The 26,124-nt window shown below is 36.8% G+C and overlaps 1 protein-coding gene across 1 annotated transcript in view; it reads right to left on the bottom strand.

Moving 5' to 3' along the window:
* Positions 1-26,124, bottom strand: part of NDC80 (NDC80 kinetochore complex component) — a 54,636-nt gene that overhangs the window by 23,841 nt on the left and 4,671 nt on the right. Inside the window, exons 4-11 of the mRNA XM_060120724.1 lie at positions 24,570-24,693; positions 24,296-24,468; positions 23,505-23,607; positions 8,900-8,989; positions 6,639-6,732; positions 5,062-5,168; positions 4,164-4,308; positions 1,584-1,789 (exon numbers count right to left, since the gene is read on the bottom strand). Coding sequence (XP_059976707.1) covers positions 1,584-1,789; positions 4,164-4,308; positions 5,062-5,168; positions 6,639-6,732; positions 8,900-8,989; positions 23,505-23,607; positions 24,296-24,468; positions 24,570-24,693 — 1,042 coding nt within the window. The remainder of the gene's footprint in view (positions 1-1,583; positions 1,790-4,163; positions 4,309-5,061; positions 5,169-6,638; positions 6,733-8,899; positions 8,990-23,504; positions 23,608-24,295; positions 24,469-24,569; positions 24,694-26,124) is intronic.

The following is a 26,124-nucleotide window of genomic DNA, read 5'->3' as shown; positions in this document are numbered from 1 at the left end:
GTGGAATAAAAATCAGTCTAGAAATAAAGGTAATGGGTGGAATGTTTGTTTGCCTTTTGCATTCTGCTACCATTCTTTAATATCTCTCCTACTCAGTACCCTAAGGCTTTCTTCTCACTGTCCATGGCCCTACTCTTGCCCTTCATAGGCCACTGCTTACCCACTTCCCAGATAACTTTCTCCTTTCAGCCTGATCCTCCAAATCAAACATAGCATTCATATAGCTAGATTTCGCTAGTTAAACAGAGTTTGCCTAAGTCCAGAGACTCGTAACTTCCCCTTTCCCACACAGTGCTTGAGAGAGAAAATATATTAATAATTGTTGAAGTGACATTTCAGGTTCCCGACCTAGTCTAACCACACTTTATTTTATAAATAAGGAAACTGAGGCTATGAGAAGTCAGAGGACACACTGAGGTCACAGAAACATGTGGTGGCAAATCCAGGGCTAACACAGGTTTACCAAATTCTAGGTTCAAAGACTTTTGGGATCACCACCACAGCCTATTTCTTATAAATGTATATTTTTCTCCTTAATACACAGGGACAGAGATTACCAGGTCAGGAGTATGAGGGAGCACATATGAATCTCCAATAGCATTACCTACAATTCAGCTTGTTATTTCTGCTACCTTACTGCTACAGATCCTTATCTGACTGGTTTGCTCCCTTCTACCCATTTTTCACATTACCAAAAATGAGATCTTCCTGAAATATGATCTTATCTGTTTAAAAATTTTAAAGGCTTCCTGGAGCTTTCAGGATAAAGTTCAAACTTCTAAACGTGCAAAGGATCTTCACCACTTGGTCTCTGCTTATCCTTGAATCTCATCTTCTGCACATGCTCCCGTCCCTTGCTACTAAGCTCCAGCCATACGAAAACCTTAGGGTACCAGAGTGCACCATGCTATTTTCTCCCAGAGCTTTCCCACAGACGTCTTTGTTTGCTGGCTCCCCTAGCCTTGCCATGCTAACTCTCCCTTATACTTCCCAATTCAGTTCAGGTGTACATCTTCAAGGAAGCCTTTCTACAATCAACCTCCATCCATCTCCCCACACCATGCGCACCAAAATCTTGGTTAGGTGTACTATATGCTCCCTCAGTACACTGTGCAAACCTCTATTGGAGGTCTGATCTCATGGTAGAAAACATCAACTAGAATGGAAGTTTCTTAAGCTTCTATGTCTTTTTATCTCCCCTCTATGCCCAGCATGGTAAGTGGCACACAGCAGATGTTACATAAATGTTTAAGTAGTGAGGAGGTAAATGAAAAAGTGACTCATATCCACTTCTGGAATAAAAGGCTTGGGATTTATGAAAATTATTTTTATGGCCTTAGAGACTTTTTTGCTCACTTCTTGTTTCACTTTTGGAAAATACAGGCTACCTTAAAAATGACAGAGAAATTGGGCTGTTATTGAATTGACATAAAGGGATAAGTGTGTTTTTAGTATAATGTCAATGCTGAAAAATTTTACCTCTTTAGCCAATTTATTCTACCCACTCAGTTGTTCTTAACTGGGATAGACTTTTACAAACGTAAGTCTGAATGAAGTGCCACTCTGGGAATGGTATGACATACCGCCTCTTTGCCTCGGGCATATTTCAGTTCCTCATTCCACAACTGCTGCTGTTCAGCCTCCAGGTCCTTGGTTAATTTATTAATGGTCTGCTGCAATTCATTTCTTTCATGATTTATTCTCTCAATGTCTGCAACTGAGTACTTCTGGTTATCAACAATATTCTGTAGTCGAGAATTCTCCTGTTTCATTGTTTCACATTCTAGTTCTGCATTGACAAAGAAAAAATTTGTTAAGTTCCTTCAATTCCTACAAATAAAGTGTGCCGTTATTTAATAGAGTTGACCCCCACACATGATTATGATTAAGAATTGTTAGACTTAACAGATAGTCTGCTATTGTTCAGTTAAAATGCTTTTAATACTCCTACATGATTCTCTGCAAAAAGTCAGAAAAGCTACAAGTTTTTCACAAACAAAAAATATTTATATAAACATACATCAGTTTATTCTTATTTCACTGATATTTTCAGTGGTTTCATAAGATATTAAGCAACCATAATGGTTAGGTTCTTGCTTTACTAAAATTTGTAATCATGAACGATGATATTGTACCAAGAGAAGATACAAACAGCAAATGATCATGAAAGGGGAAGAAAAGTTATCAAATTTATAATATTTGGTGTTCTATCGAACAGTGACGCCAACATTTTATGACTCATAGCTTATCAAAAATATGACAGTATTTTTAAGCAGACTGGGATAAATGGATGAGGATGCTCATGACCAAAGGGGTCACAGAAATCATCCTGAGGGCTGAGAGGATCAAAATCTCGGCTTTGTTATAACTCAGTCGTATTGTAGTACTGTAGTTGGGAAGCTCCACACCTGAGCTCAAAATGAATTAATGGTTGGTTTAAGTAAAACTTCATTTATTACAGGAATCGGCACAAAAAATCCACAATATACAATATCTATAGAGTTACATATGTCTCATTCACACTCTTGGCCATGAATGACTTCAAATAATCAAGAAAGTTAAAAAAATTCAGAATAAAATATTTTAGGTTAACAGTTATCAAATTATTGTCTCAAACTAAATCACTGTGCAATGGCAAATGATTGCTGAAGTATTTCTCTCTATCCTACCCAGTTTGCCATTACTGGAAAAAAAGTCTCACAAGAGAAGTGGGAAGGATAAAAATTCTCTAGATTAAATACCAATAAGGAAGATAAATTATTAATATTATAAAGTATTGATTTAATTGCATTACAAACATTGCTATAATAAAAAATTAGTTTATGGCTCCTTGTCGTCATGGAGAACAAACATTAGTGGTCAAGTTTAAACTATTTAAAGAGTTGGTTTACAGCAAAGCTAATATATGTAATCAGACTTATTTGGAAAAAAATAAAACAATTTATCAAATACTCCAGATAATTATTGTCCTTGATTTTTGACAGATGATCAATATTCCATAGACTAAGAACTAAATCAAATATCCTAAGGACTATCTACATAATTCCTACATGACACAGATACAGCCCGTAAAACCCTAAAAGAATAAAACTGAAGCAGGTTGAGGTCTGGGAAAATAGTATAGTAGGTCCATATAGTTATTTATTTATTTTGTAAACTGCCAGCCAATGGCTCGATCTCCTTTTGGCACCATAGAAGCAACAATCAATTCATGTGTCACAGTATTTTCAGGGTTTTATGATTAAGATCCATATGTGTTTATGAAAACAAGGTTAGGAGCACACCAGATATAAACAAGCTTTTTTTAGTTGGGCTTTTATAGTACTAGCATCTTTCCATCTTATTTTCAATCAACTTAAGCTGCTGAGTAGCTTAGGAGGTGGTGATAGAGGATAAGGCAAATATAGCAGACTGAGACCAGCAGAGATTTAAAAATCTGGCTTATTAATTACAAGGTGGAATAGAAGATATATTTATATTCAGGCAGCTTGTGTTCTTAGATAAGGTTCCTCTTGGCTTTAAAAAGCCAGGTGTCTGAAAACATGTTAGAAGGTGTAGTAGGTTGAATAATGACCACCCAAAGATAGGAAGTCCTAATCCCTGGAATTTGTAAACATTACCATATTTAGTAAAGGGGTCTTCACAGATATGATTAAGTATTTTGAGATGAGGAGATTACCCTGGATTATCGAGGTGGGCCCTAAATGCCATCACAAATGTCCTTAAAAGATAAAGGCAGAGAGAAATTAACATAGGCAGAAGAGAGACACTCCCACACACAGAAGGTAATGTGAGGATGGAGGCAGAGACTGGAGTGACAGGGCCACAATCTCAGGAATGTCATCAGATACCAGAAGCTGGAAGAAGCAAGGAATGGATTCTCCCACATAGTCCTGGGAGGAAGTGTGGCCCTGCCGGATTTCCGACCTCTAGCCTTCTGTGAGTGAATAAATTTCCATTGTTTTAAGCCACCAAGTTTGTGGTAATTCATTACAGCAGTGTCAGAAAACTAATACATAAGTCACTAAAAACTTGGTTGCCTGATACATTACCATTAGAGGCAAAAAAGATACAGATGACAAAGCTGTCTCTACATGTGATAAGTCCCACACAGGTCCCCATCCCAGTCTGAATGACCTTTTTCAGCATTTAGTTGTGCTTACCTACTCTAGAAATTTCTTCATCGAGGCCATTCAATTTCTGGTCAAGAATGGCTGAATGAGACTCCAAATTGCTCATGTATGCCTGATATTTTTGAACATCTGCTTGTAAGGAAGCTTTCAGTTTTCTCAATGACTCTAGGCGATTCTAAAAGAAGAGAAAGTGCAATTAGTTATTCTTGTCAATAATGATGCCATACTTTACTTGAAAGTTAAAGCAATATTATTTAAATTCATCTTAGAGAAAGGTAAATTAGTTTCCTTTTCACTTTTAGAGGGAGTCAAAAAAACTAAAACGGTAGCTTACTGTTATTACCCAATTAAGAAGATGTACGTACTTTTCAGAAGTCAGTTTGGGACAGAAAAAGTCCAGGGCCAGAATGAAAAAGAACAAACATTTAAAATCTGTTATTTTACAGAACAGTCTAGGGGCTTCCGCAATATAAAACACAAAATAAAATTAGATATCTGTATATTATCATTTAGCTTTTAGAAAGACCTCTGGATACAATATATTATATAAACACATTTATTACCATTCTCTTTCCACTAACTACAAAACTCAGGGCCTCTTGTAAGTAGTGCTCCCTAGAGGTATATAACATGCGGACCTTGTTCTAAAGATCTTTTTGGTCTTATGTAAATAGGTAAGACTCTTTCATCATATTCTGAACACTATTAGTCCAAGACTGACAGATCACAAGGGAAAACAAAGCTCTAGGGATACCAAACATGTTTTCTTAGGAGTTCTGTCCTATGTAAAAAAAATTAACTTTTAAGAAGCTTGTTTTTTTAATGTATTTTTTAAAAAAATAGATAAAGAAACAGCTGGTGTTGTCCAAGGAGACCCAAGAGTATAAGTAAGTGTATAAGCCTGTTGAAGATAAGCATGTTTACTAACCGGTTCTTTTTCTCTTTCTTGTTCCAATCTTGCAATCTGTTCATTCAATGCTCTGTTTTTTGCTGCTAATGATTCCAGCTTGGAAGCATCTACATTAAATAAATCCTCTGGAGAAAAAACCCAGAAACTTCATAAGGTCTCAAATCTGCCTAAAAAGTTCTCCCCCAGGTTTTTACCATTGCTCTCTCCCTCACTTCCTCTAGTCTCTACTCAAAACATCCCACTGAAGGACATCCTACCGTCTGTAAAACTGCAACCCTTCCCTTTGGTCCACCACACTCTCTACCTCCCTATCCTACTTCATTTTCCTCCGGAGCACTTATCACCATTTGACTTACAGTTGTTCATTTGATTATTGTCTCTAATAGAAGGTAAGCTCACAAGGGCAGAGATTTTTACCTCTTATTCATTACTGTATCCTCGGTGCCTACATGGTGACTGGTATACAGTATGTATATAATAAATATTGTTTGAATAAATGAATATAATTCATATGCTTAATTAATTATAACACAATATCAAAGCAAAGATGCTTTCAGTGTTAGATCACTATGAATTTTCCTCTTAAAAAAAAAGACAACATCATTTTCTTTGCTCCCCTTCTCATATGGACAAGCTGAAATTGTCCCGCTTCTTTTTTTTTTTTTAAATATTTATTTACTTATATGGTTGCGTTGGGTCTTAGTTGTGGCTCGTGGGCTCCTTAGTTGTGGCATGTGAACTCTTAGTTGCAGCATGCATGTGGGATCTAGTTCCCTGACCAGGGATCAAACCCGGGCCCCCTGCACTGGAGTGCAGAGACTTAACCACTGCGCCACCAGGGAAGTCCCTGTTCCGCTTATTCTTCAGGAAAGTATATCCCATGGAAACAAAAGAGAATGCTTTCACTTTTTATGCTAATAGTGGCAGGGTGATCTCCTATTTTGATTGATTCCATAGTCTTTGGAGGATCGCTTTACACGTCTTAAACTTATCTATTTTACCTACCACTCTGGCATTTTATATACAAGACTATTACAAAAAAGGAACAACAATGTAAAATAATACTCCGAAATATTTTAAAGTTAGCCAGTAAATACCGAATGTCACTAGATTAGCTAAGTGGAAAAATAATTTCTTTCTTTGGAAATATCATAGCCCATTAACTATGTGACATAAATTTTGAAAGAGACCATAGATCTTTTGACTAACCAGTACTTTAATTTCTAAAATAATAAGGCAAGGATATCACAGGGATATCATCCCCCAAGAGGAATAACATTTGCTGATTATATTGTGTGCTCCGGGTAGCACATTTGACATTTTATAAACATGGCCATCTAATCCTGCAAAACTTTGTTAGAAAGGTTAAGTAGTTTGTTAACGTCACACAGCCAGTAAGGGGTCATGCCTCAGGTCTGACTCCAACACCAGTATTCTTTCTGCTTAACCTTTACTCCTCTCCACCAAAGAAACAGTTATGATAAAAATCAGGAGGCATCTAAACGCATTTACATTAGGCATAGTAAGATGGGCTACAACTCCTTGAGTGGAGTTAAATGACCCAAAGCAAGCACTCTAGGAATGAGAACACTTACTCAGCTTGGACTGCAACTCTGCATTCATCTCTTCAAAGCTGTCGGCACCAGTCATGAAACTCTCATAGCATTTTATGGTGTAGTCCAAAAACAACTGATTGGGATAAGCAGATTTAAAAACAAAGCCATGATTCTCTATTTAGTTTATTTCATTTTTCTAAGTAGAAGTTTAAATTTGAATTAAAAAAATAAAAGTCAGGAACACTAAGTGGTTACATGAACTCCTGTAAATGAGATACAAACCTAGGGAATATCATTAATTATGCTGCACAGATTTACTTAGTCTGCTACTTCTATAGTGAATAATAGGGATGAAAAGAATACTTCAATTTGGATAAAAGTGATACTTAGTAAATGGTTAAAAAAACCCCATATCTTCAGAATTTTGAGAAGGTTAGACAAGGAAGCTTATTAATAAATATAATTCAACATAAAATGTAAACTTGAGCATCTTTAGGGATAATCTAACTAATTAAAAATTTAAATGAATTGCTGATCATTTAAGTCTAATTAAACTGACAAGATCTAGTTGTGAAAACCAGAACATAATAAAGGCTATAATTTACATTGTAACTTCATGCTAAAACATGGCATGGTTAGTAGAGATCTAAACAGTAGACTATTAGTACTCTTAATATTTATCCAAGAGAAAATAATACTCTATTTTGCAATTCTGAGGTGTTTTGCTTACTGAAGATGTGTACTTTGTTAGGAGGCAAGGATGGCTGATCAGAATTTTCCACAGCCAGATGAAGTACACATCCCTCAAGATAAACCAATTCCCTTTGTGCTGATTCTCTGCTTACTAAACAATCTTCTTACTACTTGGTTGATACTGAAGGGGTGCCCTGAATAGGGGGTATGAGTATTTTTGTAACTGGAAAGATGTGTCAGTGGTGGTAAATTAATACATTTTTATTCTTTTTCAGATGTGAATTTGGTAAGAGTGAACGTTTCCTTAGAAGTTTGGTCAATTGTGATTTTGCAGGTTAAAAAAAAATTGAATTTCTAGATCTACAAAGCTGAGGCTCAGAATCTGATGAAGTTGGATACTTTGGTAACTCTTTTTAATTAAATTTAAAATTAATTTTTACTTTAAAATTAAAAATAGCACTTTATAATTTCCCAAGTGCTTCTCTATATATTGTCATCTGAAATAACAGCTAGAATAGCAAGAATAACTTTTACGGTTTTAACATTTAGAATGAATATCAATAAATTTAATATTTAGTCATTTAGTAGGTATTATAATTTTATTTGGGTGAGAACTGAGGCACCAATAAATCTAGTCTAGTACACATATTGCAACATGGGAAGTGAATTCTCTCAAGAGGATCAAAGGCTTGCTAGCTGCTTCTCCAGCAAGGATCACTGATGAAGTAGTAATGGGGTATGATATTCTTTGTTTGAAAAAAAAAAGCAACACTACCATGCCAGTCAGTTGATACATCTTTCTATTTGAACTATTTCCCAGGTAGTAATAAAAGATGAAGCTGAGGTTATTTCCACTTTCTTTTTATGACAAATGCTCCAAAGAGTGAAGAACAGAGAATTTTTTTTTTTTTTATCTTTAGGGTCCTACATAGTAGGACCTATATATGCTATAGGAACTATATATGCTGGGGACATTAATGTTTAATCTCAATACTATAAATTTATTCCTTGGAGTTGGTGTTTGCTCCCTTTGGATATATAAATTTATGTATTTTAGGAAATAGGGTAGGGTTAGTTACATAGTTAAGGCTCCAATACAGGATGGTTTGGGAACCAATTTAGACCATCTATTTACTTTTATCTCAATCACTTTTGGAAGCGGCAACTCTTAAGTGCAAGATGCCTAACTAAAAAGCCAAAACAAACAAAAAACCCACATGCCATCTATTTAAAGACCCAGTCTTTCAGGCTTTGTGTTGACAAAATACTATATTACAATAATGATGCCAGTATTGATACCTTCATTATAAAAGATAGGGGAGAAAGAGAAATATTACATCTGTACATATAACAACATTATGACATAATTCTAATTGCATTGCTTTTTTAAGTTACTTAAAATTTACAAATTTCCATTCCTAGTTACTTTTAGGAAACTACAATGTGATTTCAAGAGTAATTCCATTGACTAATATTTCCCCAAATCAGTTTTAGCAGATTTTTCAGGAAGCAAAAAGCCAAGTTCTACAAAAGAACATATCACTTTCAATAATAACACATTTAGTTAATATTAAGATAACTATAATGTTTACAGTAATGTAAGGTACCTTATTATGCATAATTCCATCTTCAGTTTCTTCTCCCCAAGGCTGTCCATCATCAAATAAAGGTGAGCTTTCTTTCATGGCATTATGTAACTATTTAGTACACAAGCAAAATATTAAGTTGATTAAGTTTCTGAGGAAAACACATAGCTTTCATGTTTTGTCAAATTTGTTTTTCAGTGTCATTTTTAGGAGCATTCACATTACTGCCTGACAAAGTCTCGTGAGAAGTTATTCTTTTAAACCTTAGAATATAATCCTTTTGATATTTTAGTAACTAAATCCCTTAGGATTAAAAAAGGATGGGCTCCATGTTTAGTTCTATTCTATAGTGAAAAATATGCTGATCTTTTTAATACACTTATTGAGAACATATACACACATTTAAAAAAAATTTTTATTTTATTTATTTATTTTTGGCTGTGTTGGGTCTTTGCTGCTGCGCACGGGCTTTCTCTAGTTGTGGTGAGCAGGGGCTACTCTTCGTTGAGGTGCACAGGTTTCTCATGGCAGTGGCTTCTCTTGTTGCAGAGCACAGGCTCTAGGCACGTGGGCTTCAGTAGTTGTGGCACGTGGGCTCAGTAGCTGTGGCTCGTGGGCTCTAGCTGTGGCTCGTGGGCTCTAGAGCACAGGCTCAGTAGCTGTGGCGCACAGGCTCAGTTGCTCTGTGGCATGTGGGATCTTCCTGGATCAGGGCTCAAACCCGTGTCCCCTGTGTTGGCAGGCAGACTCTCAACCACTGCGCCACCAGGGAAGCCCCCTACACACGTTTTAATGCAATTCTGAGAATCCAAAACAGAACTGCCACAAAAAGTAAGCCAAAAGTAATTATTTCTCTTTTATATAAACTCAATTTTGGTGCTCAAATGTTATCTACTGCCTCCTTCAGACTGTATAAGCATGCACTTTAGATTGAATTTTACAATATAAAATCTTCAGAAATACAAATATTTAACCTTGAAAGTGATAACAGATAATAAATTATAGCAAACATTCAGATGTTATAATTAACAAGCTAAAAGGAAAATGCCTAAAGGTTTTTAAGGCACATAAATTCCATTTTGGAACACATGTTTTTATAACTTGTTTTAGAAATATAACCTTTTAAAAATAAAAGAAAATTAGAAAATTTAAATGAAATTGCTATAAAATGTAAAGATATCAATGTATATCTAATATAATGAAGACTAAACTCTACAAAAATGGACTATGCATTACGAGTGTAAAAGAAGAATGTGGTTTCTGTTGAAAATATTTCTTTACATTTTCTTACCCTAGTATTCATATATAGATAGGATTGCTGAGTGGGGATACTGTCCTTAGTCTAGAGTAGCTTGTCCTATCTGCTCCTTTCCTATTCCAAAGGCGCTCATTAGACCTTTTGTATATCTAGGGTGGATGAAGGTAAGCTCTATCAACTCATCCTTTACCTCTTCTTCCCTTGACAAGGCGTCAAGTGACAATCAGATTTAATTAAGTCTTAAAGACAAGTAAGGCAGAGCCCAAGATGAAGAATAGAATCTCATATCTTATCATCAGGGTAGATAAAGACAGAGTTTCTGTTGCCTTGTCAAAGGTCCTTGTGAAAACTCTTGCTACTCTGCAAGGTTCAAGGAGAGCCTTACAAGGGACAAACAGATCCCCAGGAACTATAGGAAAGACTCTTACTACAATAACTAGAAGTTCTTCTGTACTGAGAAGATTTGGTTGAAAATGTTTCAACCTGAAATTGTATAGAGATAACCAGAAATATGGACTTGAGTAATCATTTTTTACCCAGAGGTGGCATTTACCAATAAAATACTACTCCTTCATATTATAAAAGGGTATTATATTATAAGAAAAGAAAAGGACTCAGAGGGATTTGAGATGAGTAACGCCCTAGCCCACTTTGGTTATTAACCAAAAGGTTAATCACAGAGCTAGTGGAGCATATGCACCCTCCTATTCATGTTCCTTGGTAGAGGGGAGACGGGGCAACTTTGGCAAAACTCCTATCACTCAAACACTGTAATAAGGATGTGCTTATAAGCTCTGTGCTAAGAGGCATAATGAGAGAGAAGAAATAAAACTTTACTTACAAAACATTAACAAACTGAATTCAGGAGTATAGCAAAGGAATAACCAACAATGAACAAACAGAGACTATTAGGGAACCAATATCCTATCATGTCATACCAACAGGTTGAGAAAAACAATCATCTCAATAGATCCTGTAAAAGCATATGATAAGGTTCAATGATTATTCTTGATAAAAATTAGAAAGAGGCAGATAAGCTTCAACATGAAAAACATTATCTTCTACCTGGAAACATCACAACTAAATGATAAAACAGAAAAATTTTTGTTTGAAAACAGTGGTACCAACAGAAATCAATCAAGAACAGTAATAATTAGGCAATTCAATAAGAGCAGACAACTACAGGTCAATATCCCTGATGAGAATATAGAGGCAAACATTTTCAATAAAATATTAGCAAACCAAATTCAGTAGCACTTTGAAAAGGTCATTCAACATGATTAAGTGGGATTTATCATGGGATGCAAGGATGGCTCAATGCATGCAAATCCATAAGTGTGATACATCACATTAATAGAATAAAAAAACCAAAATCATACAACAACTCAATAGAAAAAAAGTATTTGACAAAATTCAACGTCACTTCATAATAAAAACTCTCAAAGTGTGTATACAGGAAATGTACCTCTACATAATAAAGCCCATATATGACAAGCCCACAGCTAACATTATACTCAATGGTAAAGAACTGAAAGCTGTTACTCTAAGATCAGGAAAAAGTTAAGGATGCCCACTGTTGCCACTTTTTTTTTTGCTGTACGCGGGCCTCTCACTGTTGTGGCCTCTCCTGCCGCGGAGCTCAGGCCCCAGACACGCAGGCTCAGCGGCCTTGGCTCACAGGCCCAGCTGCTCCGTGGCATGTGGGATCTTCCCAGACTGGGGTACGAACCCGTGTCCCCTGCATTGGCAGGCGGACTCCCAACCACTGTGCCACCAGGAAAGCCCCACTATTGCCACTTTTATCCAACATAGTACTGGAAATCCTAGCCAGAGCAATCAGGCAAGAAAAATAAAAGGCATCAGAATTGAAAAAGAATAAGTAGAATTATCTCTATTTGCAGATGACATGGTTTTATATACAGAAAATCCTAAAGCCCCCTCAAAAGCAAACAAACAAATAAAACCTGTTAGATCTAATCAACAAATTCAGTAAATTTGCAGGATACAAAATTAAAATACAAAAATCAGTAGTGTTGCTATATACTAATGACAAATTATCTGAAAAAAGAAAAAAGGAAAATGATACCATTTACAATAGCATCAAAGCAATAAAGGAATAAGTTTAACCAAAGAGGTGAAAGATCTCTACACTGAAAAGTACAAGACAGGGCTTCCCTGGTGGCACAGTGGTTGAGAGTCCGCCTGCCGATGCAGGGGACATGGGTTCGTGCCCCAGTCCGGGAAGATCCCAGATGTCGCAGAGCGGCTGGGCCCATGAGCCATGGCTGCTAACCCTGCGCGTCCGGAGCCTGTGCTCTGCAACGGGAGAGGCCACAACAGTGAGAGGCCCGCATAACGCAAAAAAACCCCACAAAAAACAACTAAAAATAGCATTACCATATGACCCAGCAATCCTACTCCTGGGCATATACCCAGAAAAAAACATAATTTAAAAAGACACACACACCCCAATGTTCACTGCAGCCCTATTTACAATAGCCAGGTCATGGAAGCAACCTAAATGCCCATCGACAGACGAATGGATAAAGAAGATGTGGTACATATATACAACAGAATATTAATCAGCCATAAAAAGGAACAAAATTGGGTCATTTGTAGAGACGTGGAAGAATCTAGAGACTGTAACACAGAGTGAAGTCAGAAAAAGAAAAACAAATACTGTATATTAACGCATATATGTGGAACCTAGCAAAATGGTACAGATGAACCGGTTTGCAGGGGCAAAACTGAGACAAAGATGTAGAGGACAAACGTATGGACACCAAGGGGGGAAAGCGGCAGCAGGTGGGGGTGGTGGTGTGATGAACTGGGAGATTGGGATTGACACGTACACACTGATGTGTATAAAATGGATGACTAATAAGAACCTGCTGTATAAAAAAATAAATTAAAAAAAATGCCTCTGCACCTCTAGTTCTTGCGGAGGTTGGCATCTTCAGTGAAGTCTCCTATTGCAGGAGGACCTTCAAGATGGTTGATGTAGAGATTATCTTCCTCCCCACAAATACATCAGAAATACATCTACAGGGCTTCCCTGGTGGCGCAGTGGTTACGAATCTGCCTGCCAATGTAGGGACACGGGTTCAAGCCCTGGTCTGGGAAGATCCCACATGCCGCAGAGCAATGAAGCCCGTGCACAACAACCACTGAGCCTGCGCTCTAGAGCCCACAGGCCACAACTACTGAGCCCATGAGCCACAACTACTGAAGCCCATGCACCTAGAGCCCATGCTCTGCAACAAGAGAAGGCACTGTGATGAGAAGCCTGCACACCACAACAAAGAGTAGTCCTTGCTTGCTGAAACTAGAGAAAGCCCGCACAGCAACGAAGACCCTACACAGACAAAAATAAAAATAAATAAAATAAATAAATATATAAGAAGAAAAAAATACATCTACATGTGGAACAAGTCCTACAGAACACCTACTGAATGCTGGCAGAAGACCTCATACTTCCCAAAAGGCAAGAAAATCCCTACGTACATGGTCGTGTGGCTGAGAGGGTCTTGGTGCTCCAGCCTGGTGTCAGGCCTGAACCCCTGAGGTGGAAGAGCCGAGTTCAGGACACTGGACCACCAGAGACCTCCCGGCCCCAAGTAATATCAATCGGCGATAGCTCTCCCAGAGATATCCGTCTCAATGCTAAAACCCAGCTCCACCCAGCAGCAAGCTGGGCACCCCATGAGAAATAACTACCAAGACAGGAATACAACCCCACCCATTAGAAGAGAGGCTGCCTAAAATCATAATAAGGTCACAGACACCCCAAAGCACACCACCGGACGCGGTCCTGCCCTCCAGAAAGACAATGTCCAGCCTCATTCACCAGAACAGAGGCACCAGGCCCCTCCACCAGGAAGCCTACACAACTCACTGAACCAACGTTACCCACTGGAGGCAGACACCAAAAACAACGGGAATTACAAACCTGCAGCCTGCGAAAAGGAGACCCCAAATACGGTAAGTTAAGCACAATAAGAAAACAGAGAAATACACAGCATGTGAAGGAGCAAGGTAAAAATCCATCAGACTAAACAAATGAAGAGGAAATAGGCAGCCTACCTGAAAAAGAATTCAGAGTAATGATAGTAAAGATATCCAAACTCCTGGAGATAGAATGGAGAAAATACAAGAAACGTTTAACAAAGGCCTAGAAGAACTAAAGAGCAAACAAACAATGATGAACAACACAATAAATAAAATTAAAAATTCTCTAGAAGGAATCAAAAGCAGAATAACTAAGGCAGAAGAATGGATAAGCGACCTGGAAGATAAAATAGTGGAAATAACTACCGCAGAGCAGAATAAAGAAAAAAGAATGAAAAGAATTGAGGACAGTCTCACAGACCTCCGGGACAACATTAAATGCACCAACATTCGAATTATAGGGGTCCCAGAAGAAAAAGAGAAAAAAGACAGGGACTGTGAAAATATCTGAAGACATTATAGTTGAAAACTTCCCTAATACGGGAAAGGAAATAGTCAATCAAGTCCAGGAAGCACAGAGAGTTCCATACAGTATAAATCTAAGGAGAAACAAGCCAAGACACATACTAACCAAAGTATCAAAAATTAAATACAAAGAAAAAAATATTAAAAGCAGCAAGGGAAAAGCAACAAATAACATACGAGGGAATCCCCATAAAGTTAACAGCTGATCTTTCAGCAGAAACTCTGCAAGCCAGAAGGGAGTGGCAGGACACATTTAAAGCAATGAAAAGGAAAAACCTACAACCAAGATTACTAAACCCAACAAGAATCTCATTCAGATTTTTAATTTTTTTTATAAAAGAGATTTCCCTTTTTATTTTTATTTTTTATTATTATTATTTTTTTTGTGGTACGTGGGCCTCTCACTGTTGTGGCCTCTCCCGTTGTGGAGCACAGGCTCTGGACGCACAGGCCCAGTGGCCATGGCTCACGGGCCCAGCCACTCCGCGGCATGTGGGATCCTCCCGGACTGGGGCACGAACCTGTGTCCCCTGCATCAGCAGGCAGACTCTCAGCCACTGCGCCACCAGGGAAGCCCCCTTTTTATTTATTTAAATTAATTAATGTCTGCGTTGGGTCTTCTTTGCTGTGTGCGGGCTTCTCATTGTGGTGGTTTCTCTTGTTGCGGAGCACGGGCTCTAGGCACATGGGCTTCAGTAGCTGTGGCATGAAGGCTCTAGAGCTCAGGCTCAGTTGTGGCGCACGGGCTTAGTTGCTCCATGGCATGTGGGATCTTCCCAGACCAGGGCTTGAACCCATGCCCCTTGCATTGGCAGGCAGATTCTTAACCACTGCGCTACCAGGGAAGCCCCTCATTCAGATTTGAATGGAGAAATTAAAACGTTTACAGACAAGCAAAAGTTAATAGAATTCAGCACCACCAAACCAGCTTTAAAACAAATGCTAAAGGAACTTTTATAGGCAGGAAACACAAGAGAAAAAAAATACCTACAAAAACAAACCCAAAACAATAAAGAAAATGTTAATAGAAACATACATATCAATAATTACCTTAAATGTAAATGGATTAAATGCTCCAATCAGAATACACAGACTGGCTGTATATATGCTGTCTACAAGAGACCCACGTCAGACCTGGGGACACTTACAGACTGAAAGTGAGGGGATGCAAAAAGATATTCTATGCAAATGGAAATCAAAAGAAAGCTGGAGTAGCAATTCTCATATCAGATAAAATAGACCTTAAAATAAAGACTGTTACAAGAGACAAGGAAGGACACTGCATAATGATAAAGGGATCAATCCAAGAAGATATAAAAATTGTAAATACTTATGTACCCAACATAGGAGCACCTCAATACATAAGGCAAATGCTAACAGCCATAAAAGGGGAAATCGACAGTAACACAATCATAGTAGGGGATTTTAACACCCCACTTTCACCAATGGACAGATCATCCAAAATGAAAATAAATAAAGAAACACAAGCTTTAAATGACAGATTAGACAAGATGGACTTAATAGATATTTATAGGACATTCTATCCAAAAACAACAGAATACACTTTCTTCTCAAGTACTCATGGAACATTCTCCAGAATAGATCATATCTTGGGTCACAAATCAAGCTTTGGTAAATTAAAAGAAAAATGAAATCGTATCAAGTATCTTTTCTGAACACAATACTATGAGACTAGATATCAATTATAGGAAAAAAACTGTAAAAAATAAAAACACATGGAGGCTAAACAATACCCTACTAAATAACCAAGAGATCACTGAAGAAGTCAAAGAGGAAATCAAAAAATACCTAGAAACAAATGACAATGAAAACATGACGACCCCAAACTTATGGGATGCAACAAAAGCAGATCTAAGAGGGAAGTTTATAGCAATACAATCCTACCTCAAGGAACAAGAAACATCTGAAATAAACAACCTAAACTTACACCTAAAGCAATTAGAGAAAGAAGTACAAAAAAACCCCAAAGTTAGCAGAAGTAAAGAAATAATAAAGATCAGATCAGAAATAAATGAAAAAGAAATGAATGAAACAATAGCAAAGATCAATAAAACTAAAAGCTGGTTCTTTTAGAAGATAAAGAAAATTGATAAATCATTAGCCAGAGTCATCAAGAAAAAAAGGGAGAAGACTCAAATCAACAGAATCAGAAATGAAAAAGGAGAAGTAACAACTGACACTGCAGAAATACAAAGGATCGTGAGAGATTACTACAAGCAACTGTATACCAATAAAATGGACAACCTGCAAGAAATGGACAAATTCTCAGAAAAGCACAACCTTCCGAGACTGAATCAGGAAAAAATAGAAAATATCAACAGACCAATCACAAGCACTGAAATTGAAACTGTCATTAGAAATCTTCCAAGAAGCAAAAAGCCCAGGACCAGATGGCTTCACAGGTGAATTCTGTCAAACATTTAGAGGAGAGCTAACACCTATCCTTCTCAAACTCTTCCAAAATATAGCAGAGAGAGGAACACTCCCAAACTCCTATGAGGCCACCATCACACTGATGCCAAAACCAGACAAAGATGTCAGAAAAAAAGAAAACTACAGACCAATATCACTGATGAACATAGATGCAAAAATCCTCAACAAAATACTAGCAAACAGAATCCAACAGCACATTAAAAGGATCATACAACATGATCAAGTGTGGTTTATCCCAGGCATGCGAATAATCTTCAATATATGCAAATGAGTCAATGTGTTAAACCATATCAACAAATTGAAGGATAAAACCCATATGATCACCTGAATAGATGCAGAAAATGCTTTTGACAAAATTCAACACCGATTTAAGATAAAAACCCTCCAGAAAGTATGCAGAGAGGAAACCTACCTCAACATAATGAAGGCCATATATGAGAAACCCACAGCCAACATGGTTCTCAGTGGTGAAAAACTGAAACCACTTCCTCTAAGATCAGGAACAATACAAGGTTGCCCACTCTCAACACTATTATTCAACACAGTTTGGGAAGTTTTCGTCATGGCAATCAGAGAAGAAAAAGAAACAAAAGGAATCCAAATTGGAAAAGAAGAAGTAAAAATGTCACTGTTTACAGATGACTTGATACTATACATAGAGAATCTTAAAGATGCTGACAGAAAACTACTAGAACTAATCAATGAATTTGGTAAAGTAGTAGGATACAAAATTAATGCACAGAAATCTCTTGCATTCCTATACACTAATGATGAAAAATCTGAAAGAGAAATTAAGGAAACACTCCGATTTACCATTGAAACCTAGGAATAAACCTACCTAAGGAGACAAAAGATCTGTATGTAGAAAACTATAGGACACTGATGAAAGAAATTAAAGATGATACAAACAGATGGAGAGATATAGCATGTACCTGGATTGGAAAAATCAACATTGTGTAAGTCTATACTACCCAAAGCAATCTACAGATTCAACGCAATCCCTATCAAACTACCAATGGCATTTTTTACAGAACTAGAACAAAAAATTTCACAATTTGTATGGAAACATGAAAGACCTCGAATAGCCAAAGCAATCTAGAGAAAGAAAAACGGAGCTGGAGGCATCAGGCTCCCTGACTTCAGACTATACTACAAAGCTACAGTAATGAAGACAGTATGGTACTGGTACAAAAACAGAAATATAGGTCAATGGAATAGGATAGAAAGCCTAGACATAAACCCACGCACAGAGGGTCACCTTGTCTTTGATAAAGGAGGCAAGAATATACAATGGAGAAAAGACAGCCTCTTCAATAAGTGGTGCTGGGAAAACTGGACAGCTACATGTAAAAGAATGAATTTAGAACACTTCCTAACACTATACACAAAAATAAACTCAAGGGCTTCCCTGGTGGCGCAGTGGTTGAGAGTCCGCTTGCCGATGCAGGGGACACGGGTTCGTGCCCCAGTCCGGGAGGATCCCACATGCTGCGGAGCGGCTGGGCCCGTGAGCCATGGCCACTGAGCCTGCGCGTCCGGAGCCTGTGCTCCGCAACGGGAGAGGCCATGGCGGTAAGAGGCCCGCGTACCGCAAAAAAATAAATAAATAAAATAAACTCAAAATGGATTAAAGACCTAAATGTAAAGCCAGACACTATAAAACTCGTAGAGGAAAACATAGGCAGGACACTCTATGACATAAATCATAGCAAGATCCTTTTTGACCCACCTCCTAGAGAAATGGAAATAAAAATAAACAAATGGGACCTAATGAAACTTAAAAGCTTTTGCACAGCAAAGGAAACCATATACAAGATGAAAAGACAACCCTCATAATGGGAGAAAATATTTGCAAACGAAGCAACTGACAAAGTATCATTCTCCAAAATATACAAGCAGCTCATGCAGTTCAATATCGAAAAACAAACAACCCAATCGAAAAATGGGCAGAAGAGGTAAACAGACATTTCTCCAAAGAAGATATACAGATTGCCAACAAACACATGAAAGGATGCTGAATATCACTAATCATGAGAGAAATGTAAATCAAAACTACAATGAGGTATCACCTCACACCAGCCAGAATGGCCATCATGAAAAATCTACAAACAATAAATGCTCGAGAGGGTGTGGAGAAAACCCTCTTGCACTGTTGGTGGGAACATAAATTGATACAGCCACTATGGAGAACAGTATGGAGGTTCCTTAAAAAACTAAAAATAGAACTACCGTATGACCCAGCAATCCCACTACTGGGCATATACCCTGAGAAAACGATAATTTTTTTTTTTTTTTTTTTAACATCTTTATTGGAGTATAATTGCTTTACAATGGTATGTTAGTTTCAGCTTCACAACAAAATGAATCAGTTATATATATACATATATTCCCATATCTCTTCCCGCTTGCGTCTCCCTCCCTCCCACCCTGCCTATCCCACCCCTCCAGGCGGTCACAAAGCACCGAGCTGATCTCCCTGTGCTATGCGGCTGCTTCCCACTAGCTAACTACCTTACTTTTGGTAGTGTATATATGCACTACCGAAAACGATAATTTAAAAACAGACTTGTACCAAAATGTTCATTGCAGCAGTATTTGCAATAGCCAGGAAATGAAAGCAACCTAAGTGTCCATCAACAGACGAATGAATAAAGAAGATGTGGCACATATATACAATGAAATGTTACTCAGCCATAAAAAGAAATGAAATTGAACTATTTGTAGTGAGGTGGATGGACTTAGAGTCTGTCATACAGAGTGACGTAAGTCAGAAAGAGAAAAATACCGTATGCTAACACATATATATGGAATCTAAAAAAAAAAAAAGGTTCTGATGAACCTAGGGGCAGGACAGTAATGAAGATGCAGATGTAGGGAATGGACTTGAGGACACGGGGAGGGGGGAAGGGTACGCTGAGACGAAGTGAGAGAGTAGCATGACATATATACATTACCAAATGTAAAGTAGATAGCTAGTGGGAAGCAGCTGCATAGCACAGGAAGATCAGGTTGGTGCTCTGATACCACCTAGAGGGGTGGGATAGGGAAGGTGGAGGGAGATGCAAGAGGGAGAGGATATGGGGATATATGTATACATATAGCTAATTCACTTTGTTATACAGCAGAAACTAACACACCATTGTAAAGCAATTATATTCCAATCAAGACATTAAAAACAAAACAAAACAAAGTCCTAGAAGAAAACATAGGCAGTAAGCTCCCTGACAGTGGTCTTGGCAATGATTTTTTGGGATTTGAGACCAAAAGCAAAGGCAACAAAAGCAAAAATAAACACATGGGACTATATCAAACTAAAAGGCTTCTGCAGAGCAAAAAAATGATCAACAACATGAAAGGGTAACCTACGGAATGGGAAAAAATATTTGCAAAGCATTTATCTGATAAGGTGTCAGTATCCAATATCCATAAAGAAGTAATACAACAATAGCTGAAAAATAATGAAATTAAAAAAATGGGCAAAGGACCTGAGTATACATTTTTACTAAGATATTCAAATGGACAACAGGTACTCAACATCACGAATTATTAGGGAAATGCAAATCAAAACCACAGTGAAAACCTCATGCCTTTGAGTATGGCTTACATGGAAAAGACAAGAAATAAATGCTGGTAAGAATGTGGAGAAAAGGGACCCCTTGTGCACTGTTGTACATTTGTATGACCACCACAGAAAACACTGGTTTCCATGGAGGTTCCTAAAGAAATTAAAACTAGAACTACCACACGGTGCAACAATTCCACTCTAAGTATGTATCCGAAGGAAACAAAATCACTATGCTGAAGAGATTCCTGTACATATATGTTCACTGCAGCATTATTTACAACATGGAAACAGCCTAAGCATCTACTGACAGATAAATGGATAAAGAAAATGTGGTATATGTGTATATATATACACACATACACATATGTACACACAATGGAATACTATTCAGCCATAAAAAGAAGGAAATCCTGCCATTTGTGACAACATGGATGGACCTTGAGGGCAGTACTCTAAATGAAATAAGTCAGACAGAGAAAGATAAATATTACATCATCTCACTAACAGGTGGAATTTTGAAAAAACAAGCCAACAAAAAGGGATCATATTTGTGGTTACCAGAGGCAGGGGGTTAGGGAGTAGGAGAACTGGATAGAGGTCAAAAGGTACAAACTTATAGCTATAAGATAAATAAGTCCTGGGAATGTAATATACAACATGTGTATACACCAAACACTACTCTTTGGTATATTTGAAAGTTGCTAAGAGAGTAGATCATAAAAGATCTCATCATGTGGAAAAAAACCATTTTTCTTCCTTTTTCTTTTTGGCATCTATATGAGATACGGATTTTAACTAAAGTTACTGTGGTAATCATTTGGCAATGTAAGTCAAGTCATTACACTGTACACCTTAAATTTACAGTTCTGTATGTCAATTATATCTCAACAAAATTAAAGAAAAAAAAAAACCAAGGGGAAAAGATGGGTTATCCAATAAAAGGTATTGAGATATATGAATGAGCCATTTCAAAAATAAAATTGCCTTTTCTTTAATGTTAAAATAAATTGCAGATGGTTTAAGATTTAAACACAATACAAAGAAGCCATAAAAATACTATGGAAAAAAGCGAAAGCACTTTTTAAAAAACATGGGAGTAAAGGAGACCAACCTAGGTGTGGCTAATTACCTAGGATTCTGTTGAGTGGGAAAGAAAGCATAAGAAACCTATGAATGCTCTCTCATTGATTCTTACATTGTTATAGTGTTCAGTTGCACTACCTCAAGCAAATTAAGATAGGAAGGAGAGGATTTCAATCTATGCCTCCAAGTCTATGTAATGGACTTGGAGGCATCTCAAGAGGTCCCTCCCCGATAGAAGCCAAAGCAGGTACTCCATACAGAAGCTCCTGTATCACTGTGGAAATGCTATCTCCCTAAAACATAACAATGACCTAAGCTGCTTAGGCAAACAAGGGTAAGGTGTTCTAATGACAATAGTGGTATTTGGAGGGAAGAGCAGAGAGGTGGTTACCCAATGTCCACGTGTATCACTGAGGAGAGGCAAACTGAACGCATAAAGTTATACATAAAGTTCAATAAAACTTAAGTTCTGTTAATGGACTATGGTAGTGGATTTCTACTTCTCTCTTGAAAATTGGTGGTGCTGAATGTACCAGTATATCTCCTGGGTCAAAAGCCATCCCCAGTGCCTGCCTACATTTAGTTATGGGCTTGCTGACGGCCAAGAGAATGTCAGGGGACAGTATTAGTTCTAAGGATTCCAGCACTAAGTAGGACAGGAAACTCAGAAGCTGTAGAAGGAAGAGACTGCATTAGACTAGGTAACAATGTACATATTTACATTTGCAACCAATTAAAATACAGCACATAAATCAAAAGGATAATGAGGGAAAAACATTTGCACCATATACATAAGAGCTTATTTACCCAGTTCAACTCTTTTTGACATACAAAATGGCAATCTTGCAAATAAGATAAAAAAGTCAAAAGACATGAATATGCAGTTATAATGTGTGAATATTCAAGTTTAAAAACAAAAATTGCAAATACAAAAATATTATCTTTTGCTTGTCATGTTGTCAATTATTAAAAACATCGATAAGCTTAATATGTAAGGAGTTCAATGTATAAAGGCTTATAGTAATACTAGAAAGAAATAAATATAAAATAGGCCAAAAAAGCACATATAAGCAAGTTATAAGAAATAGCAATGATAATGATAAATCATTCAAAAACATAATCACTTTAATAATATATTAAAACAAACTACATTTCCACCTCCCAAATGGGTAAAAATTTTAAAACAATAATGCCTATCATGTGGGAAAATGGGTATTCTCAGACATTGTTGAGGACCTTTTAACTGGTGCAATTTTTCTGGAGGGAAATTTGTCAATATGTATCAAAAGTTGAAAATATACACATAATTTGCATAGCAAAAATGCACCTTTAAAACTATATCCTAAGAAATGTTTTAAGTTGTTGCCTCTGAGTTGTGGGATTATGAGTATACCAATTTCTGTGTACGCGTTTCTGTATTTTCCAGAACTTTTGCAATGAATATGGACTTTAAACAAAAAGGGGAAGAAAACCAAATTCATGTTATGGGGGAAATTCCTACTGACTTATTTTGCTGTGTTTTTTTTTTTTTCTGTTTGTTTGTTTGTTTGTTTTTGAGCTGTAAAACCTCATGAAAACAAATGATCTCCTTGCTGTTGTGATATTTCCTTTCCTCACTTCTGGAATCATATATTAACATTTTAAAGAACTTAAAATAAAAAGTGCTTTGAAAACTGAAAACTGATGCAGATTTTGAGATAATTGGTAAAAGCAAGATTGGGAGAGAAATAGAAATACCCTGAGGTAAAAAAAAATCTTTCCTATATATATCATTAAAATGAGAAATCAAATACCTTGATGCAGTCTATTAGCCAAACCAAGGCTGCCACAATGTGAGGCCATGTATGAGGGGCCCCCACTGTATACATGGAGCTTTTCGATAATGCAAAAGGATACCTATGAAAAATCAGAAAACATAAGCCAGTATGTTAATTTTGTAAAAATAATGGCTAAATTAAGCAAGAAGTTACATTAAAAAAAATTCCCCATATATACCATCAGTCTCGACTTGTTTAGAAGATACTTGTTGAGATTCTCTCCTTCGTCTTCTTACCCTCAAATGGTTTTGTGTATTTTGTTTTATTTCTCTGCAGATTACTTTGTACATATATCCCCTAAGCAGAACTTGATTTACAACCAACATGCTGGACTTCTCTCCTGAAAGATTGTTCCCTCAAATCCAATGTACCCCAAATAAACCACATGTATGTATTTCTCCTCCTCAAATCCACTTCTCCCCTTGTGTTTATTCTACATAGGCTTTTCTGGACTTTCTTACTCCATTTTCACCAGGCCTTAAATCCTATCTTTTCTGTTTCTATAAAATCTGCAGTAGCTAGCCTATTCTATCTATTCCTCGTCACATCAGTAGTTGAGGGCTTTATGATCTATCATCTGTAGTTCAGTAATAATCTCCAAAAAGTTGTTTTTTTTGCCTTTTCAATTTATCTTGCATATGTGGCCCATAGTGACCATCTTAAATATATTATTTCTCTAACTCAAAATCTTTACACACTTATTGAGTTTCATTCTTTTCTGTGTTCCAACAATCTCTCTAGGCTAATGAGAAACATAACATACAAACCCAAGATCTTTAAAGATTCTTGGAACCTCTTCTTCAAACTTTGTGTCAGGAAGTTCATACGAAGGGCACAGGAAGCCATAAAGGAAAGTGAAGATCTTTAGGAAGTCTTTAACAGAAGGAGCTTGTAGAGATTTCATGGATACGCTATATGCATAACCGTTTTCTGAAAGAAACTATAATAATTTTTATGAAACATCAAACATTTTACAATAGGAAAATTATTGAATACTTAAGAAAACACTCACAATTTCGAATGGTTAAGATTATAAAATACCTCACAGAGCTGTCGAATACATTGCTGAATGAATGCTTTGTCATTAAGTGGTCTTGGGTCCTTGATTTTTTCAGAAGTGGAAAATATACCAAATTGACTATTCCGGGATCCATGTCCACTAGTTCTGTAAACATATTTTGAAAAAGTCAGTCAAAATTATTTCCTTCTGTGGTCAAGCCTAAATTATTTCAAGGCAATTTTATATTTTAACATCAGCACCAAACATTAAAGTTCAATTCTTTGGTTTTTATTTAACTAAGATTTCTCTTACTCAAAGCAGAGAAAAAAAGAGCAAATAATGAAGATTAAAGTATAAAATGAGGTGGGAAGAAAAGTACACTTCTGGTGCTCTGCATTACCAACACATACATCATCCTCTAAAACTGTGCATTTTGAGTCCACTAGGTCTTCTGCACCAACTGTTCTCCAGGTCTATTCAATAACCCAGATTCTTTCAACAACCTACTTGCCCCTCCATGATTGCTCCTTCATTTCCAACCCCTTTATTTACCATTATTTATTGCAGGAAAATTTGAGATGTTGAAAGATTGTGCTTTTTTTCATAAACGTTATTGTGTCGTGCAATATTATGTATCTGATTGTTATTTACCATAAATATATGTTGCCACATTTTAGTCATTAATAGCTATAGCATATATGCTCCATCTTAAGCCCCTCCTCTCAAAATAAAACATCATTTGTTTAAATCTTTATAATGGTTTCTTTTGCTTCTCTTTGTGGCCCAATTTACCTAACCATTGTAGTTTATTAAATATCCTTGGGACAATACTTTTCCTTTTTGGACAGATGCCACAAAACTGAGTTACAATGAACACTGCTGTAATGTCTGAATTCTGTTCATCAAAACAATTTCTCCCTGCATGTTTGCTTGCTGCTTTCAAGTTCTCTCCTGACCAGGATCTAAAAGTTCTTTACCTTGGGCTCTCTGATGCCACTGCTCTGATTAACTAGCTAATTAGCTAATTCTTCCCCTGAGAATTTGCTATTTGAGATCCACTTTTCTACATACTGCTATTACTTAATCTTTAATTTTTTTTTTACTAGGAAAGAATACATGCATAGACTCAGCTCTTATTCTACACAAAACTGTACTAATAGATAGCTTTTCAAATTATAAAAGAATTTCCCAACCAATCAAAATACTGTATCATTCAACTTATAGTTTAAGAGAATAGGGTCTAGAAGCATAGTCTGGTTAAAAATTCTGTCTCTTTTACTAGTTGTGTGACCTTGGGTAAACTATTTAACCTCTGTGCTTTAATTTCCTAATGTCTAAAATGAAGACAATAACAGTATCTACACATAGGGCAGTTCTGAGGATTGATTAAAGGAGATATAAAATAGCACTTTTCTGGCTTACAAAAATGCTCAGCAAAAGTTAGATTTTATAATCATTAGCATCAGTATCTCTGACATTCAGCTCTGAGATGAAAGTTACATTACAAAAATGCCTTAAGATTTTTTATCAACTAGAATAAACACCAGAAACAGTTTAACTTGGGTTCATGACAAAGACTTTTCATAAGGTAACAAA

This window comes from Lagenorhynchus albirostris, chromosome 14, assembly GCF_949774975.1.
Source record: "Lagenorhynchus albirostris chromosome 14, mLagAlb1.1, whole genome shotgun sequence".
In the NCBI taxonomy this organism is placed as follows: Eukaryota; Metazoa; Chordata; class Mammalia; order Artiodactyla; family Delphinidae; genus Lagenorhynchus; species Lagenorhynchus albirostris.
This window is presented reverse-complemented; position numbering and strand designations above follow the sequence as displayed.